This window comes from Leucopleurus acutus (genome assembly GCF_964270905.1).
Source record: "Leucopleurus acutus genome assembly, chromosome: 8".
In the NCBI taxonomy this organism is placed as follows: domain Eukaryota; kingdom Metazoa; phylum Chordata; class Mammalia; order Artiodactyla; family Delphinidae; genus Leucopleurus; species Leucopleurus acutus.
Window position 1 is genome coordinate 15,101,148 of NC_139151.1, and position 18,243 is coordinate 15,119,390.

At 41.4% G+C, this 18,243-nt stretch overlaps 1 protein-coding gene and 1 pseudogene across 4 annotated transcripts in view; one reads left to right on the forward strand and one right to left on the reverse strand.

Annotated features, from left to right (window-relative positions):
• LOC309964907 (trehalase-like) overlaps positions 1-18,243 on the reverse strand; it is a 419,483-nt pseudogene that overhangs the window by 318,479 nt on the left and 82,761 nt on the right. The gene's annotated exons all lie outside the window — the stretch shown is intronic.
• Positions 5,506-17,788, forward strand: MPZL2 (myelin protein zero like 2). 3 transcript variants are annotated; one of them, XM_082845728.1, is made up of 6 exons: positions 5,506-5,772; positions 6,791-6,957; positions 7,224-7,434; positions 10,205-10,352; positions 13,638-13,713; positions 15,951-17,788. In XM_082845728.1, exons 1-5 carry the CDS (start codon positions 5,715-5,717, stop codon positions 13,699-13,701), a joined length of 648 nt encoding a protein of 215 aa, XP_082701854.1. In that variant the 5' UTR covers positions 5,506-5,714; the 3' UTR covers positions 13,702-13,713; positions 15,951-17,788. The 3 variants fall into 3 exon arrangements, with proteins under 3 accessions (XP_082701854.1, XP_082701855.1, XP_082701856.1); XM_082845729.1 differs by having other exon boundaries at positions 16,026-17,788; XM_082845730.1 differs by lacking the exons at positions 10,205-10,352; positions 13,638-13,713; positions 15,951-17,788 and adding an exon at positions 9,557-9,789.

The window sequence follows — 18,243 nt, forward strand, 5'->3', positions numbered from 1 at the left end:
GGGCTTAGTTGCTCTGCGGCATGTGGGATCTTAGTTTCCAGACCAGGGATCGAACCTGTGTCCCCCGCATTGGAAGGCAGATTCTTACACTGCACCACCAGGGAAGTCCCATGTGATCTTTTAAATATACAAATCTGATCAGATCACTTTCTGCTGAAAAGTTTTCAATGTCTCCCCATTGCCCTCCAGATAAAGTCCAAACTCCTTAACCCTTATCAAGGGCCTTTAGGGTCTAGCCCCTGTATGTATCAGTAGTTTGTTCCTTTTTATTCCTGAGTAGTAACCCATCGTACAAGTATTCTATGGAGTATTTATCTATTTTTCTGTTGATGGACCCCTGGGCTGTTTCCAATTTGGGGTATTATGAATAAAACTTCTCCAAATAGTCTCATACAAGTAATTTTGTGGATATATAACTTCATTTCTCTTGGATAAATACCTAGGAGTGAAATTGCTAAGGTGGTTAGCTTTATATGAAACTTAGCTTTACAAGAAACTGCTAGACCTTTTCCCAGTGGTCATGGGAACAGTTTTCAATATGTTAACTAAGTATAACCACAAACAATTAAATTTACTGAGCGTTTTCTATGGGCACTGCACATAGAGCTTTACTTAAATACAGCATTTCACTTGATTCTTATACTAAGTCTATGGGGCAGATAGTTTTAATTAATTAATTAATTAATTAATTAACGGCTGTGTTGGGTCTTCGTTGCTGCGCACGGGTTTTCTCTAGTTGCGGAGAGCGGGGGCTACTCTTCGTTACATTGTGCGGGCTTCTCATTATCGTGGCTTCTCCTGTTGCGGAGCACAGGCTGTAGGCGCACAGGCTTCAGTAGTTGTGGCACATGGGCTCAGTAGTTGTGGCTTGCAGGCTCTAGAGCACAGGCTTAGTAGTTGTGGTGCACGGGCTTAGTTGCTCTGCAGCATGTGAGATCTTCCCGGGCCAGGGCTCGAACCCGTGTCCCCTGCATTGGCAGGCAGATTCTTAACAACTGCGCTACCAGGGGAGACCTATGGGGCAGATATTATTCTCATTTTACGGGTAAGATAATTGAGGCACAGAGAATTAAATAACTGCCCAAGGTCACACAGCTAACTAAGTGGCCAAGCTTGGATTTGGATCTAAGCAGGTTGGACTCCAGTTCCTATGCCTCATGCTTCCTAATATTTACTAGCAAAAAAAAAAAAAAAAGAAGAAGAAAAAGAAGTATAAGAAGAGGCTATTTCTTTTCTCAGGAAATGAAATAATTTCCTAAGAATGAAATTGGTCATGGTAACCAAAAGGTACCACATTCATCAATAAGCACTATGTAAATGTAAATTCTCACCCAGTATTTAGATGTAGTGCCTATGGTAAACAGGGAGATAGACAAATGCCTCCAACAAGGTCTCTTTATCCTCCTGGGAGACTCTTCAAGTTTATCTTTAAAGACACCCTATCTCTCCAACCCTGTGCAAATCCATCTAACTTCTCTTTAGAACATGAAGGGTTAAACTTCAGAGTCTCTTCCTTGGGCTGTTTAATAAGATTATGACGCCTCTCCTCTATAATTAAGAAAGGAGTCTGAGGCTTTACTGGAGAAGTGCACATATAAGACGCCAAGAGGTGGGGAGGTAGAAGAGCATTCCTACCCGTGGTTTCACTAAGCCGTTAGAGCTCAGGCTCAGATCCAGACTTGCCCTGGACTATCTGTAGGAACCTTGAGGCAAGGAGGAGGACCCAAGGGAACCCACCTCTTCCTTGGGCTGAGAACCCACCTCTCATCTAGGACTCTGACATTCTCTCTCATCTTTGAAAAGGTCTCTAAACCGGAGGAAGTTAGAAAAAAACAAAGGAGCTATAGATTGGAACTGTTGGTTAGGGAAGGCTAGGAGTCTGAGTCTTCTGAAAACACGTAATAAGTTTATATTTTCATTCTGGCTCCTAGGCCAGGGGCCTTATGAGACAGTTGGTTGAGTATGTGGTGGTTGATGTCTCAAGGCCTTCCCTCCTTATTTGTTTTTATTTATTTATTTTTGGCTGTGTCGGGTCTTCGTTGCTGTGTGCGGGCTTTCTCCAGTTGCGGCGAGCGGGGGCTACTCTTCGTTGTGGTGCACTGGCTTCTCATTGCGGTGGCTTCTCTTGTTGCAGCGCATGGGCTCTAGGCACGTGGGTTTCAGGAGTTGTGGCACATGGGCTCAGTAGTTGTGGCTCACAGGCTCTAGAGCGCAGGCTTGGTAGTTGTGGTGCACGGGTTTAGCTGCTCCGCGGCATGCGGGATCTTCCTGGACCAGGGCTTGAACCCATGTCCTCTGCATCGGCAGGCGGATTCTTAACCACTACGCCACCAGGGAAGTCCTTCCTTATTTGTTTTTTAACCATTAAAAAAAAATTCAAGTATAGTTAATTTACATGTTCAAGTGTACAGCAAAGTGATTCAGTTATACCTTGTTATTTTTTATGGTTCTGGGAAATACCAAATTCTCTCCTCTGGTCACATGTTAGCTACTCCCAATGGATATATTTGTCAGGATCAAGTCCATACACCTTCAGATGGCGAATGAGGACCCTCAACATCTGGGCCCAACCTCTCTCCAGCCTCCTGAACTGCCACTCCTCCCTATGCACTAGATTTGAGGAATTGCTTGCAGGTTCCTGTGGATACCACATTCCACCCATCTGTTTCTCTGCTCTCCTCTCTATTCAGCCTTTTAGGACTGGTTCAAAAGTCACAAATACGGTAACTACTTGCTTACATACACACCCCACCTCCCAATTCTCTTTAGACTGATTCTTCCTCCCGGGCAGAAATGTCTTATTCTACTTTTTTTTTAAAAAAATATTTATTTATTTATTTAATTTAAGAAGTCCTTCTTATTCTATTTTGTATTTCTAGCCTAGCATATAACAAAAATTTCGTAAAGCTTTTCTAGTAAGAAAGACATATGGACCAAAACTTTTGAGTAACTAAATACTTTATTTGAACCACCCCAAGAGCTCAATTATTTGTTTTCCTTGCTTCACAGAATGCTATTTTCATCTTGTGGTGAAAAAAAACATTTTTGCCTAGGATGCTAAGAAAACAATTTTTACAAATATTGATACAGGCCAGTTGTTCTCTTTGTCTTCTGAGCCCCCAGTGAGTTTCCTACTGACCAAGGTCTCAGTATCCATCAGGAATATTTTTAGGAAATGTGTAGGGGAAGGGACAGATGAGGTGCTTTCAAAACTTAGTATGCCACAAATTTTAATGACAATCAGAATTTTTCTCTGGAAAAGTTTAGAGGAAAAGTAATGTCTCTGAAAACTTCACTTTTCTTCTCTTTAAACTCCAGAACTCCTCTTCCTTTTCTCTCATTTGCCCAGATACAAACTGAACTGTAACTTAGGCCTTACCCAGATGCCTCCAGCTCTGGTCAGACTCCTGCTGATTGTCATCCTGGGGACTCTTAGGGACAAACGTCCTTTTTCTTTAGTGTTTTCTCTACTTAGCAAGTCCAGCCCTTGGCCTCTCCCCTCCCCACCCAGGGAGGAGAACCGGGTGACTCTCCTGCTAACTGGAAGGAATTGGGTGTTGCCGGGCACACAGCCAGGAACTTGAACTCTGCTGAGGAATGGGGTCTGGGCAGCGGCTGACTCCCCAGAGCAGTGCTGGCAGCCAGCTCACAGGGCTTCTGGCTACCTGGGAGGGGGAAATCTTCTCCTCCTGACAAAGGAGCAGTTTGTTCAGTCCTTCCCGCCCCGATTCCTCTCATGCTGCTGTTCACTGCATCCCTGAGCCTTTTGGTAACCCTACCTCTGACCAAAGTTTGCAATTTGTGGTAGACTTCAAAACCTCAGGCTTTACCTCTCCAGAGCTGCACTGCCCTGCAATTTGAAAGCCAAAAAAGAGGCTCAAGTTTCTTTAACTCCTTTTCTTTCAGGCTCCTGGAGCTGAACTCTTTGGACCTACATACCAGAAAAGCTCTTTTATCCTATCACCATTTGAAATGTTTCCCCAGCATTTCCGACCTAGAAGCTGACAAAGGAGCTAAACATTCTGTGTTCAGAAACACTCTTCCCAGGACACTCACGCTGGGACACCGCTGATCTTCACTTGGGGAGCCCCTGTTTTCTCAGTTCTAACGGGGACTGATTTTTGCTGTTGTTTACCTTTCTTTGCTCCATCATCATGACATCTTTCTCCTGCTGCTTTTCTCTCCTCTTTTGCTTTTCTTCTTCTTCGGTAATCTGCCTCTCTCTTGGTGGAATTTTCTCTTTGCTTCCCTCTTTGTGCTGTTTTATTTTTTCTAGTTAGCTTGCCCCTTCCTCCCCGTCCTGGAAAATTCTTTGTTCCAGGGTTTCACTAGGAGACTTTATGAATCACTAAAGAGTTTCTAGATTGCTAAACCAGGCATAAGGGCAATTGGTTTCTTCTGTTCTAGGTTAGATTCCTGGTCAAGCCTACTTCTTAACTGTGTGTGTAATCTTCATCCCCCTCCTACTGCTGTTTCCACGCTGCTTCATTAACCTGTAACAATTACCCATCGTCCTTCCAGACAAGGAGGCACCTTTGCTCATTTAAAGTCCTCAACTCTTTAGCTTTCTCAGACAGATGGCTGCCCCCAAAATGGCAGATAAGATCAGAGCTACAAAAAAGTTATTAGGAAAAACTTTTCCTTGAGAGTCCTCTGTCTGATTGTTCACATTAGTTATTATTTTGTGGAAAGAGAACTAGATTTAAGAGTCAAAAAAGGGGACTTAAGACTCTGCATTTCCATTGCAGAGGACATGGGTTGGATCCCTCCCTGGCTGGGGAACTAAGATCCCACATGCCGTGCGGCCAAAAAAAAAAAAAAAAAGTCAAAAAAGTTCCAGTTCTGCTACCTGTTGGCTGTGCAAATCACTTCTCTGGGCTCTTAGTGTCTTCACTGGTGAAATGGGAATGCCTCACGGCAGTGTTGTGTAGATAAAAGCACTTTGCAAACTGTCTTGAGATAGGGTAAATGAGCTGGGATGATGTCCTGATTCCTCTTTAAATCCTTCAAACGTAAAGGGTCATTAAACACTGAGATTTGTTTTGGTCAGTCTATTTTAGGTGGGTCTCAGGGAAAGCTAGCAGCTAGAAAAGGTACGGCAATCCTTGTGGTAACATTTGGCTAAAATTGAGGGTATAAACTGTAGGACTTCTTGAGCACAGAGGGTCCTAAGGAATTCTGATTACTTTGGATTTGGAAACCCAGTTTCCGCTGCTGTGGCCCAAGGGAGGTGCTTTGATAAGTGGAATCACTGCAGGTAGGTTCAGCATTCACTTCTCAGACGAGCCTGAAACCTGTTTTTAAAAAAAACGTGTGTGTGTGGGCCAGAACCAAAGCAGCCTGGGACATTTCAGACGGGCACCACCTCCTCTGGCTGTTTTCAAGGCCATCCAGAGGCCAGGGTCCAGATAAACTGAAAAGTTAAGACAGGACTGCATGGGACTTTCTGCAGGCGCGCTTGTAGCACAGAGGGTGGGAGGGAGGTAAAGGAAGGAGGGAAGGAGGGCGTTGGGAGCTGAGGCCCCACCTTTCACTCCAGCACCGGCAGAGCAGGAATGACTCACAGGCACGGGTGCTCAGGTTCCCATAGGTGAGGGACTGACTCCCCTCTCCGGAAAAACGCAGTGCGCTTTCCTCCTGGAGTGGCCTTGGCGGGGTGCTGGAACGCTCTGTCTGCCCGGTCTGGTCTCTGGGGCCAGGGCTGGGTTTCCCTCATGTATGGCAAGAGCCCTACGCGTGCTGTGCTTTTTCTCCTCGGCATACAGCTCACAGGTAAGAGCTCGCGGGCTTCTCTGAGCCTACCTCCTTCACTGCCTACCCTATAAAGTTAGCTAATTGTTGAAGAAGTTGCAAGAGCTTTGGAGCTCTTTGGAGCCTGAGCCACAGTTGCATTTCATTTTAGTTTTGACTTTAGTGAAACTGAAGTGGTGGGTTGTTTGGGGGGAGTTGCTTTTGGAAAAACAGGTTTAGGTGTGTTCTCAGGTGCCAGTGATTCAGGCACAGAGAGAGTTTTCTAATCTCAGGTTACACACCATTTTTTGTGGCTACTCTCAACCTCCCACTGCTGGCAGAACCTAGCACTTCGATTTCTGTGTGTGGGTCTTGCCTGGGGCTCTCGGCAGCACTGGGAAAGCTGAGATTGTTAAGGAGAGAGACCCACTGGGGCTTTGTAACTGCCCCAACATGCACATTCTAAATGTAAATATCATGCTAAAAAAATGCCATGTGGTATAAAGGTTCCAGTGGCGCAGGCAAGCTAAACTGTCTGGGACTGATTAACTCAGTTTCTGCAGAAGACTAGGAACAGTGTGAAATTCACACAACAAGGACACTTTCTGGAAAACTTACCTGCTAGGGGACCATCAGACACATAACATACAATGCTTAATCTGAATACATGTCTAATTCATGTTCTGATTAGTTCTGATGTTTTGTTTCTTTTTCAATTTTATTTGCTTTTTAATTGCAATTTTAATTGCTTTCAATTTTATTTGCCGATGTTTGTAGTTTGCTTACAGCAGTGTTGAAGTGGGTACCATGGGGCTAGGGTATCATGCTTTGGAGAAAGTGAGAGCGCTGTGTGGTATTTGTAGTTGTTTAAGGAATGGGAGGGTGAAGGTTGCATGTAGGTAGGAGTATGCAGACTCTGGGTGAAGTGAGTTTGAGTGAGAGCTGAGGCATCTCAGTTCTGTTTGATGCCCTACTCAGACCTTTATTTCGGTAGTGTCAGCAGAAATTCTCTTAATACACATCTCCTGTTAACCCTTCCTTTCCCTTTTTTTCATTGCAGCTCTTTGGCCAATAGCAGCTGTGGAAATTTACACTCCCCGTGTGCTGGAGGCTGTCAATGGGACCGATGTTCGGTTAAAATGCACTTTCTCCAGCTTTGCCCCTGTGGGTGATGCTCTAACTGTGACCTGGAATTTCCGTCCTCGAGATGGGGGCCCTGAGCAGTTTGTAAGTAAGGGTCCCTTGGTTAGGAAAAGAAGCCAGTCCATTTCTCCTTGCCCTTCCTGTATTTTTCTTAGCAACAAGCACAGGGTAAAGCTGGGAAACAAATCAACAGACAGAACTGAGAGGCTGGTGAAGGGGAAAGCAAGAGGTTCTTGCAGGAGAGCTGCAGATGGGGCAGTCAGGCTTGCTGGCATTTCTCTTCGGGTCCTGCCATCTCAGCCTCCCTTCCCAGGTACCAAATAAGACCTCTGGCCATTTCTCCTCTCTAGGTTTTCTACTACCATGTGGATCCTTTCAGACCCATGAGTGGGCGTTTCAAGGACCGGGTGGTCTGGGATGGGAACCCTGAGCGGTACGATGTCTCCATCCTCCTCTGGAAGCTACAGTTTGATGACAATGGGACATACACCTGCCAGGTGAAGAACCCACCTGATGTTGATGGGCTGATAGGGGAGATCCAGCTCAGCGTTGTGCAAACTGGTAGGTGATGCAGAGAAAAATCGTTCTGGAAAGTGTGAGAGCTTGTAGAAAAGAGAGGGGCAAACTTTTGCGATGGCTGAAAGAGTAGAGAGAAGGACCAACCCTTTGGATCTGGAAACTGCAGAGGGAGAGTGAAGAGTCCTGGGGTAAAAAAGAGGAAGGCTTTGTTTGGCTGTGGAAAGAAACAGAAAATAAAGGGACCTAAGGAATCTGTTACAAAAATGGCATTGAGATCGTGAAAGGGAGAGGAAGCAATCCTCCGATAAAAGCCTAACACAATAGGTCCATTCATTCACTCATTTATTCACAAGGTACTATTGAGTACCTACTCTACATCAGGCACTGTCCAAAGTTCTTGACATGTACTATCTCATTTAATTCTCGCAACCACTGTTGGAGGCAGATCCCAATAAGGGTAGTTATTGTTTATTGAACAATTCCCATGTGCTAGGGGATTTACATATCATATCTAATCTTTACATATCATATCATTTTATTGTGCTCTTAGTGTGCTACCCCCCCATTTTACTAATGAGGAAACCGATGCTCATAGAGGCTAAGTCACTTGTCTAAAGTCATGGAGCTCATAAATGGAGTCACTCAGAACTCAAACCCAAGCATCTCTGTCTCCAAAATTGTGCTCCAAACTAAGGCACTGTATTGCCTGCAGTTCTATAAAGGACAACCTGGAAAACTGCCAGACAACAAAAAGCAAAGACCATAAAACTTACAAGTTGTAAATTTGTGTTTGAGTCACTGCTACAGTTTACCAGCTGTAAATAACTTTTCTTTTTCTCCTGTAAAGTGAGAATAATATGGCAAAAATTATGGTGAGGATAAAATGAAGTAATGAAAATAACCCCCCCAAACTCTTGAATTGTACTGAAAATTATAATAATTACCATATATTGAAACTTTATTATGTGCAGGCACAGCGTGGAACAATTTACATGAGCGATTTTATATTTTATAAGAACTCAAGAAGTGAATATTGTTGTCTCTATTTTATACACTGAAGAAACTGAGGCTCAAAGAAGTTAATTACCCCAAATCACACAGGACCTGGTACTTTTTTTTTTTTTTTTAGGACCTGGTACTTTAACCTAGCTGTCTCTGCTGTATGCTCTTAACCAACACACAACATTACTACCCAAAACGTAAAAGCCTATACAGTGGTTTCATTTCCTCCTTTCATTCCTAGTATCATCCTTCAAGGCCCTATCAATAGAGAGCTGTATGACCTTGGAGAAGTCATTTGAGTATTGAAAGAAGTAATGTAATGTCTTTGGCTCTCAGTTTCTTATCCTGCAAAATGAACAGGTAGATAAGAACACATGGTTCTTCAACATATTGGGATCACTACTCTTAGAGAACCTAATGAATGCCATAACCCCTGTTTACCACAAACAATGTACACACACAATATGACATGGATTCTGTGGGCTTGTGCCCTGCCCGCCCCCCATTTTCCTTCATAGACTCCAGGCTGGGAACCCCTGGGCTAGATATTCTCTAATGTCTTTCCTGGCTCTGAGGGTTCATTGAAAGTTAAGTCAGAAATCAAGGTAAAAATTAAGAGACCCAGGCTTCACAGACTGTAGCCTGGTTTAGGGACCCTTCCCTTTGGGTTCTCTCTTGCATCATATATCCACTAGACTATAGTTACTGATTTACTTGTCTATCTTTCCAGTGGGCATGAGTTCCTTGAAGGTAATGTCTCTTTTGGCTTTGTATTTCCATCAGAGTCCCTGGAACATAATAGGCCCTTAATAAGCCTGAATAAATGACTGACTGCATGACAGAGGAGAGAAGGATTCGGGGAGAAATAGTTTAGACACTGGATTCGATTAGGTCAGCAATAACTTTACCCCACTAGGTAGATCAACTGGCCAAGTGGTTCTCAAACTTTTAGCATGCGTCAGAATCATCTGGAGGACAAATTAAAACAGATTGCTGGGTGCCCCCTGTAATTCATTAGGTCTGGGGTGGGGCCTGATAGAACTCGCATTTCAAAGTTTTCAAGTAATTCTGTAGCTGCTACTCCTAGAACCAAAGTTTGAGAACCACTAAAGTAGTCTGTATGCTTTTCCTACTTTTTTTTTTTTTTGGCCACACCACGCAGCATATGGGATCTTAGTTCTCCAACCAGGGATTGAAACTGCATCCCCTGCATTGGAAACACAGAGTCTTAATCACTGGACTGCTAGGGAAATCCCTGTATGGCTTTTCTACTGCTACTAGACTTTACAAAATTAATATCGTAGAAGAAAGGAAGATTTCATTTAAAGATGAAAATACACCCTTAAATGATTCCATTTAAGGAATAATATCTTGGGACTTCCCTGGTGGTGCAGTGGTTAAGAATCCGCCTGCCAATGCAGGGGACACTGGTTTGAGCCCTGGTCCAGGAAGATCCCACATGCCGTGGAGCAACTAAGCCCGTGCGCCACAACTACTGAGCCTGTGCTCTAGAGCCCGTGAGCCACAACTACTGAGCCCGTGTGCCACAACTACTGAAGCCCACGCACCTAGAGCCCGTGCTCCGCAACAAGAGAAGCCACCGCAATGAGAAGTCTGTGCACGGCAACAAAGAACAGGCCCTGCTTGCCGCAACTAGAGAAAGCCCGCACACAGCAACAAAGGCGCAATGCAGCCAAAAATAAATAAATAAAATAAATAAATTTATTTTTTAAAAAAAGGATGAATATCTTTAGATTTCATTATAGTCTTCCTCTTTTCAGAACCCCAACTTGATCTTTTCTCCTTACAGTACGCTTCTCTGAGATCCACTTCCTGGCCCTGGCCATTGGCTCCGCCTGTGCACTGATGGTCATAATAGTAATTGTGGTGGTCCTCTTCCAGCATTTCCGGAAAAAGCGACGGGCTGAAAGAGCTCATAAAGTGGTGGAGATAAAATCGTAAGGCTGGGCAGTTCTGGGAAAGTCTTCTTTTAACACTGTTTTATGGCAACTCTTGGTATTTTATAGTGGGGCTAAATAATTGTTGGACAGATGTTCTTCCTCTTGAGTTAATCTTACATAACAGAATTCAAATTCACAGGATGGATAAATTAGGGTGTGAATTAGTAACTTTAGCTTTTTTTAAATTGAAGTGTAGTTGATTTACAATGTTGTGTTAGTTTAAGGTGTACAGTAAGGTGATTTTTATATATATATATATATATATATATATATATGTATGTATTCTTTTTCAGATTCTTTTCCCTTATAGGTTAATACAAAATATTGAATATAGTTCTCTGTGCCATACAGTAGGTCCTTGTTGGTTCTCTATTTTATATATTATAGCGTGTATATGTTAATCCCAATCTCCTAATTTATCCCTCCCCACTCTTTCAAACAAACAAACCGTAAGTTTGTTTTCTATGTCTGTGGGTCTAGTAACTTTAGTTTCTTAATTTTATAGAAGATTTTATTATAAGCTTTCTTTACTATGCAGGATTTGATATTATAAAAATTTACTTATATAAAGCTTTTCTAGGATATTCCTCACTTTAAAAAAAATTAATTAATTTTTGGCTGCGTTGGGTCTTCGTTGCTGCACACGGGCTTTCTCTAGTTGCGGCGAGGGGGGCTACTCTTCGTTGCGGTGCGCGGGCTTCTCACTGCGGTGGCTCCTCTTTGTTGCGGAGCACGGGCTAGGCGCACGGGCTTCAGTAGTTGTGTCAGGTGGGCTCAGTAGTTGTGGCTCTCGGGTTCTAGAGCGCAGGCTCAGTAGTTGTGGCACACTGGCTTAGTTGCTCTGCGGCATGTGGGATCTTCCCGGACCAGGGCTTGAACCCTTGTCCCCTGGCGGATTCTTAACCACTGCGCCACCAGGGAAGTCCTGGATATTCCTCACTTTTAATGTAAAGCATACATTTCTAAGAACCACTGGGCTGTCAGCAGGGGCTCTATGAATTAGTACCTAGCAAAGTCAGCCATGCTGATATAAGGTGCATAATATATTTTTTTATTGAGATAAAATTTACATATAATAGAATTCATTATTTAATGTTCACAAAGTTGTGTAACCATCACCACTAATTCCAGAATATTTTCATCACCTCCACAAAAGAAACTCCATACCCTTTAGCCATCACTCCCTATTTTCCTCCCTCACCTGCCCCTGACAACTACTAATCTGCTTTCTGTCTCTATGGATTTGCCTGTTCTGGACATGTCATATAAAGGGGATCATACAATACGTGACCTTTTATGTCCGGCTTCTTACTTATTTATTTATTTATGGCTGCGCTGGGTCTTTGTTGCTGCGCGCGGGCTTTCTCCAGTTGCGGCGAGCAGGGGCTACTCCTCATTGCGCTGAGCGGGCTTCTCATTGCCGTGGCTCCTCTTTGTAGCAGAGCAGGGGCTCTAGGCGCACAGGATTCAGTAGTTGTGGCTCACGGGCTCTAGAGCACAGGCTCAGTAGTTGTGGCGCACGGGCTCATTTGCTCCACGGCATGTGGGATCTTCCCGGACCAGGGCTTGAACCCGTGTCCCCTGCATTGGCAGGCGGATTCTTAACCACTTTACCACCAGGGAAGCCCTGTCTGGCTTCTTTGACTTAGTATAATGCTTTCAAAGTTCATCTATGTTATAGTACTTCATTCTTCCTGTGTCTGCATAATATTCCATTGTATGCATATACCACATTTTGTTCATCCATTCAGTTGATGGACATTTAGGTTTTCCCCACTTTTTGGCTATTTCGATTAATGCTACTATGAACATTCATCTACAAGTTTCATGGGCATATGTTTTCAATTCTCCCGAGTATATAACTAGGAGTGGAATTACTGGGATATGTAGTAACTCTGTGTTACCTTCTAGAGGAATTGCTAGACAGTTTTCCAAAACAGCTGCACCATTTTATATTCCCACCAGCAATGTATGAGGGTGCCAGTTTGTCTACATCCTCAACAGCACTTGTATTGTCTGTCCTTTTGATTATAGTCATCTAGTGGGTGTGAAGTGGTATCTCATTGAAGTTTTCATTTTCCTAATGATGCTGAGCATCTTTCCATGTGCTTATTGGCTATTTAAATATCTAATTTGGAGATGCACCTATTCAAATATTTTGCCCACTTTAAATTTAGGTTATTTGTCTTTTTTATTGTTAAGTTTTAAGAGTTTTTTTTTTTTTTTTTTTTGCGGTATGCGGGCCTCTCACTGTTGTGGCCTCTCCCGTTGCGGAGCGCAGGCTCCGGACGCACAGGCTCAGAGGCCATGGCTCATGGGCCCAGCTGCTCCGCGGCATGTGGGATCTTGCCAGACCGAGGCACGAACCTGTGTCCCCTGCATCGGCAGGCGGACTGTCAACCACTGCGCCACCAGGGAAGCCCTACGAGTTTTTAAAAATATATTTTGGAGTATACAAAAGCGTCTTATTATATATAGGATTTGCAATTATTTTCTCCCCTTCTGTGGGTTGCCTTTACACTATCTTGATTAGTGTCCTTTAAATTTTGAAGAAGTCCAATTTATCTTTTTTTCTTTCGTTGCTTGTTTTGTTGGTGTCATATCTAAGAAACCACTGTCTAATCCAAGGTCAAAAAGGTTTATGCCTATGTTTTCTTCTAAGAGTTTTACAGTTTAGTTCTTACATTTAGGTCTTTGATTCATTTTGAATCAATTCTTGTATATGGTGTGAAGTAGGAGTTCAAATTTATTCTTTTGCAGTTGTAATTTTTCAGCTGTCCCAGCACCATTTGTTTCTTTTCCTCAAGAAATATTTACTATAGTAAATAGAACTGATTTTTAAGGAGACTAATGAACCCAACTCTGAGTTGGTTTGAATAGAATACGTTCAATAAAGTTGACTTCTAGGTCAGTCTTTTTTTGTTTTTGTTTGTTTTATTTTTTATTTTATGCTTTTCTTTTTTGAATAGGAAGTAGAATTAGAGGTAGAATAGTAATGGTAAACTAAGGTGTCTGCTTTAAACCTGGAGTTCCAAAATAATATTCTCTTCTAGAAATATTCTGAAAAGTGTCTAAGTTCAGATACCCAGGGTCATGTGGAGGTATGAGTATTATTAGATAGCGCTAATAGGTTTAGTGCTCTGTAAGCTTGGATCTACTCCCAGGTGCATACAATTCTTCCCCAAATTTGGGGGAATATATCACACCTGAACCTTTGTAGGATTTGCCTCCCTTGCTTCTTGCCTTTTCCCCCTGACATTGGTTTCTGCTTCTATGTTACAGAAAAGAAGAAGAAAAGCTCAATCAAGAAAAAAAGGTTTCTGTTTATTTAGAAGACACAGACTAACATTATTATATGGTAAGGTTCACAAATGGGTTCATTTCTTTCCTTAGCTTTTTTTGGCTGCATTGGGTCTTTGTTGCTGTGCACGGGCTTTCTCTAGTTGCGGTGAGCAGGGCCTACTCTTCCTCGCGGTGCGCAGGTTTCTCATTGCAGTGGCTTCTCTTATTGTGGAGCACGGGCTCTAGGGCAAGGGCTTCAGTAGTTGCAGGACGTGGGCCCTAGAGCACATGGGCTTCATACATTGCAGCACGTGAGCTCAGTAGTTGTGGCTCTCAGGCTGTAGAGCGCAGGCTCGGTAGTTGTGGCTCACAGGCTTAGTTGCTCCGCGGCATGTGGGATCTTCTTGGACCAGGGATCAAACCCATGTCCCCTGCATTGGCAGGCAGATTCTTAACCACTGTGCCACCAGGGGAGTCCCTCCTTAGCTTTCTTATATGGCTCATTTCTACTGTGGATCTCCCAGATTATATGATACGTGTTTCCTGTATGAAATTAGAGGAGTTGGGCAGAGAGATAAAAGGCTTCTCTTGTGTTATCGATAGCTTCCCCTTTGAGTGTGTTTTGTGCAAAGGACAGGAAGCTAGACCCTACTACCAGTAAAGCTGAGAGAATTCTATGATTATTTGAGGCTTTGGCGTTATATTTACCACCATAAAGAATAATAAATTAACTTTCAACATGTAAATACATTTTTTTAAATGAAAGAATTAATATCTGCTTTTATTCTTTTGTTTTATTGTAACCTAATCATGGCATTTAAGAGAGTGACTCAATAGATATGCTTGACATTTTGACAGAAGAACTTTTGTATTATTTGGAATTGATTTCTACTACTCTCATTTAGTTATTGGGACTATGAATCCAATTTTAGTGGTGTTTAGTTTTGTTTTTCCAGTTTTTAGGTTTATTAGGCTTAAAAGGTAGGATGATTTATTTTTCATATGATCACAATTTCTTCTATTCTCTGAAGTAGGTCCACTATTATTATTTGCAAAAAGAGCCAAATTTTTATAGCCTAAAGCTCCAGTGAAAGTTCTCAAGGATTTATAAAATAGAATATGGAGAAAAATGGTTCTATTGTAAACCTAGAAAAAAAATCTGGTGTCAGAGAGATTTTTACCAAGGGCTATATTTAAAATCAAGCAGATTTTCTAATAAGCCAGAGTCATGGAAAATAAAGATGGAGGCTGTTTAAGATTGAAAAAAATTTAAGGATTCCAAAAAAGAGGGGATAAATGTATATATATAGCTGATTCACTTTGCTGTACAGCAGAAACTAACACAATATTGTAAAGCAATTATACCCTAATTTAAAAAAAAAGTTTAAAGAAGTAACACAATCAAGTGCAGTGTACGATCCCTGACTGGATGGATATTAATTTGAATAAACTAGTTATAAAAAAGATTTGGGGGGACATTGGGCAAGTCTTAATATGAAAAATTTCAATCTGGACAATAGGGAATTATTGTTAACTTTTATTAGGTATAATAAGGGTATTGTGGTTACACAGGAAGATATCTCTATTATAAAAATGCATATTGGAGTATTTAGGGTTAAAATGTCAGTAATTTGTTTTAAAAACTTTAGCCCCCACCAATATATGTATTTATAGCAAATACGGCAAAAAAAAAAAACCTTTAAAATTAAGTGAGAGTGAATACATACACTGTATTAGTGAATTCCATACACTGCCTTCTTTACTTTTCTGTATATTTGATTTTTTTTTGCGGTACGCGGGCCTCTCGCTGTTGTGGCCTCTCCCGTTGCGGAGCACAGGCTCCGGACGCGCAGGCTCAGCGGCCATGGCCCACGGGCCCAGCCGCTCCGCGGCACGTGGGATCTTCCCGGACTGGGGCACGAACCCGTGTCCCCTGCATCGGCAGGCGGACTCTCAACCACTGCGCCACCAGGGAAGCCCCTGTATATTTGATTTTGTTTATAATAAAGGGGTTGGGGTGATGGTGGGGGGGGGGAGAGAGAGGAATGAATGCATGTGAGTGGGCAGCTATGGATCATCCAAGTGTCCATGCAAGGCAGAGACTATGAATTAAGGACGCTGACTCAGAGAAATATGTAATAAGGATCAGGAAATTTCTTTTAAAAGTTAAGTTAGAAGAGGACAAATATACTTACGAATATTTTCCTTCAAGATGGAGAATAGATCATATATATATGTATTCACAATGCCAGGTACTCCTATTGCACTCTTGCCATATACATTATCCATTTAAACTTTTGTTTTGTATTTCAGGAAGCTGAAGATTTCCAAGAACAAGAACCCTGAGATAAGTTGGTGTTAATGGAAGCTTTTCTTTGGCTTTTCCAGTTGTGACCTGTCTTCCAACCAGCTCTGCAGTATATAACCACCTAGACAAGCAACGTTCCTCTGGTGCCAGCATAGGGCCCTTCTTGAGCAGATACCAGCAGACTCACACACAGTCCTGTTACTAAGGTTTTATTTAATTTCAGAGTACAAATATTGTATTTTTTTCAAATGCTCATTAGCTTTTATATACTAGGAAGCTACATTTTTGCCCTTAAACACTCCTTGTGGATTATGATTTGTATACATATCTATTGGCATCAAATGGGATAAAAGTCCACTTGTGTGTCATAACATTTCCTTTAATATATTAGTTTCCTTAGAGCAGCACTCTTGCTACTAAAGTTAACATGTTTACTCTTTCCTTCTCACACTCTCAATTAAAAGGTGAGCTGATTCTCCCAACTGTTTTTGATTGATTAACAGAAAATCCTAAATTCAACCTGTTAAAGAACAGTTTGATTTTTATGGCTCTCCTTAAGTATGGGACACATCTTATTTTATTGAATTTCTTTCAATACCCTAGATGGCAGGTTTTTGTTTTTGTTTTTTGGTCAATTGATCCAAGGTTTACAGTAGTACAAGTCTAAACCACAGAGTAACTAGGGAAGGTTACAGAAATGCTAGTAGATTGACAAAGGCCACTTCAAGATGAATTGCTTGTCACCTTTTTTCTCTGCTGTGACAAGCAATCAACAGCTCAGATCTTTCATGAGCAGTGAATGACTGTTTAGCTTACTATAGTTTTTCCCCCAATTCAATTATTTATAACAACAGAGTAAAATCTATGCTTATTTGTAGACTGGAATCATTAAGCAGTTAAATGGAGTTTCTGAAGGAGTATATTACAATTAAAAAATTTAGGGCTAGTGAAAAAAATCACCCTAAATGATAATAATTTTGTATGGTGTTATACAAAGCTCTGAGAACTGGAAGACATTAAATTTTTTTCTTTTATTTATTTTTTAATTCAGTTGCTTATTTGGGGGGAGGATTTGGTTTGGGGGCAAAGAAATACCAAAACTAACAGAATGTAACCAACTTTTTTTTTTTCTCTTATACTAATAGATAAAACAAACTTTATAAGTGGGTCATGGAAAGAAGAGTGCTTTTCAAGAAGTGTCTAGTCTCCCAGTGTCTTTCCAAACTTAAGCTACTGCAGCACTTATTTAAAGAATAGAAAACATCTAAATGTTTAGGAACCTCTCCCCCTACCGCCTGCCCCCCATGTTTACAGCTTGATATTTTCAGTTTTCACCAACTAGGTTGAAGATGTTATTTCTTTTAAAACTGGAATTTCCAAATAGTTTATCTGTATTTAAAGGTGATGAGCTTTGATATTTTTTCCAACACTAAAAAAAAAACCTGGTATAATTTACATGTGAACCCTGATTCGAAATGCATTCCATACCTGTCTCATTTTGCCTTTTACACTGTCTAAAAAAGTACAGTTTCAGTACCCAGTTTTGAAAGTAAAAATTGGATTTAAAGTCTATATTACCTTTCACATTTTCTATTTTTCTCTATAATTCAACCTCTGAAAATATAGTAATTGGGCATTTCTTCAAACAGATGGCCTGGGTGATGTTCCATAAATGTAAAGAGGTAGTTAAAAACTCATGGAAGGTGTTTCCAGCAAAACTTGTAGCTTTTGTGTCTTGGCTAAATATTCAAGGGTTAATATAGCCTGGCTGTTCAGTGTCTTTTACTTGAAGAGAACTTTTGTATTGTAACTTATTTTTTATTGTGCTTTAAACACTATGTAAATAACCTTCAGTAATAAAGCATTACAATTATATAATTTGCTTTTATGCAAATCTAAAATTTTTACATAGCAGGTCACAGAAAACTGATGGGAATACATTTTATCTTCACTGAAAAATTTTCTTAGAGGCAGCCTGGAAGTCAATAATGGATAGAATTAGTTTCTACTGGATAAATAAACCTGTATGAATTTCCACATTGCTTCAAATAACTGAGAATTGGGCATAACCAACTACTTAGTTTGGGGACTCTTTTGAAGGAACAGTATCATCTCTTCCATTTGATACTCTTACATTACCTTCTTAATAGAGAAAACTACCAGCTTTCAAGTCTAGTAAAGGAATGGGAGTTGAAAAACAGAAAGTTATTAACTTTCCCAAAAGCTGAAGCATATTTTCGTTCCTCTCTTGCTTTCATTAAATATACATAGATTCCAGGAGAATAGGTTGACTAATGA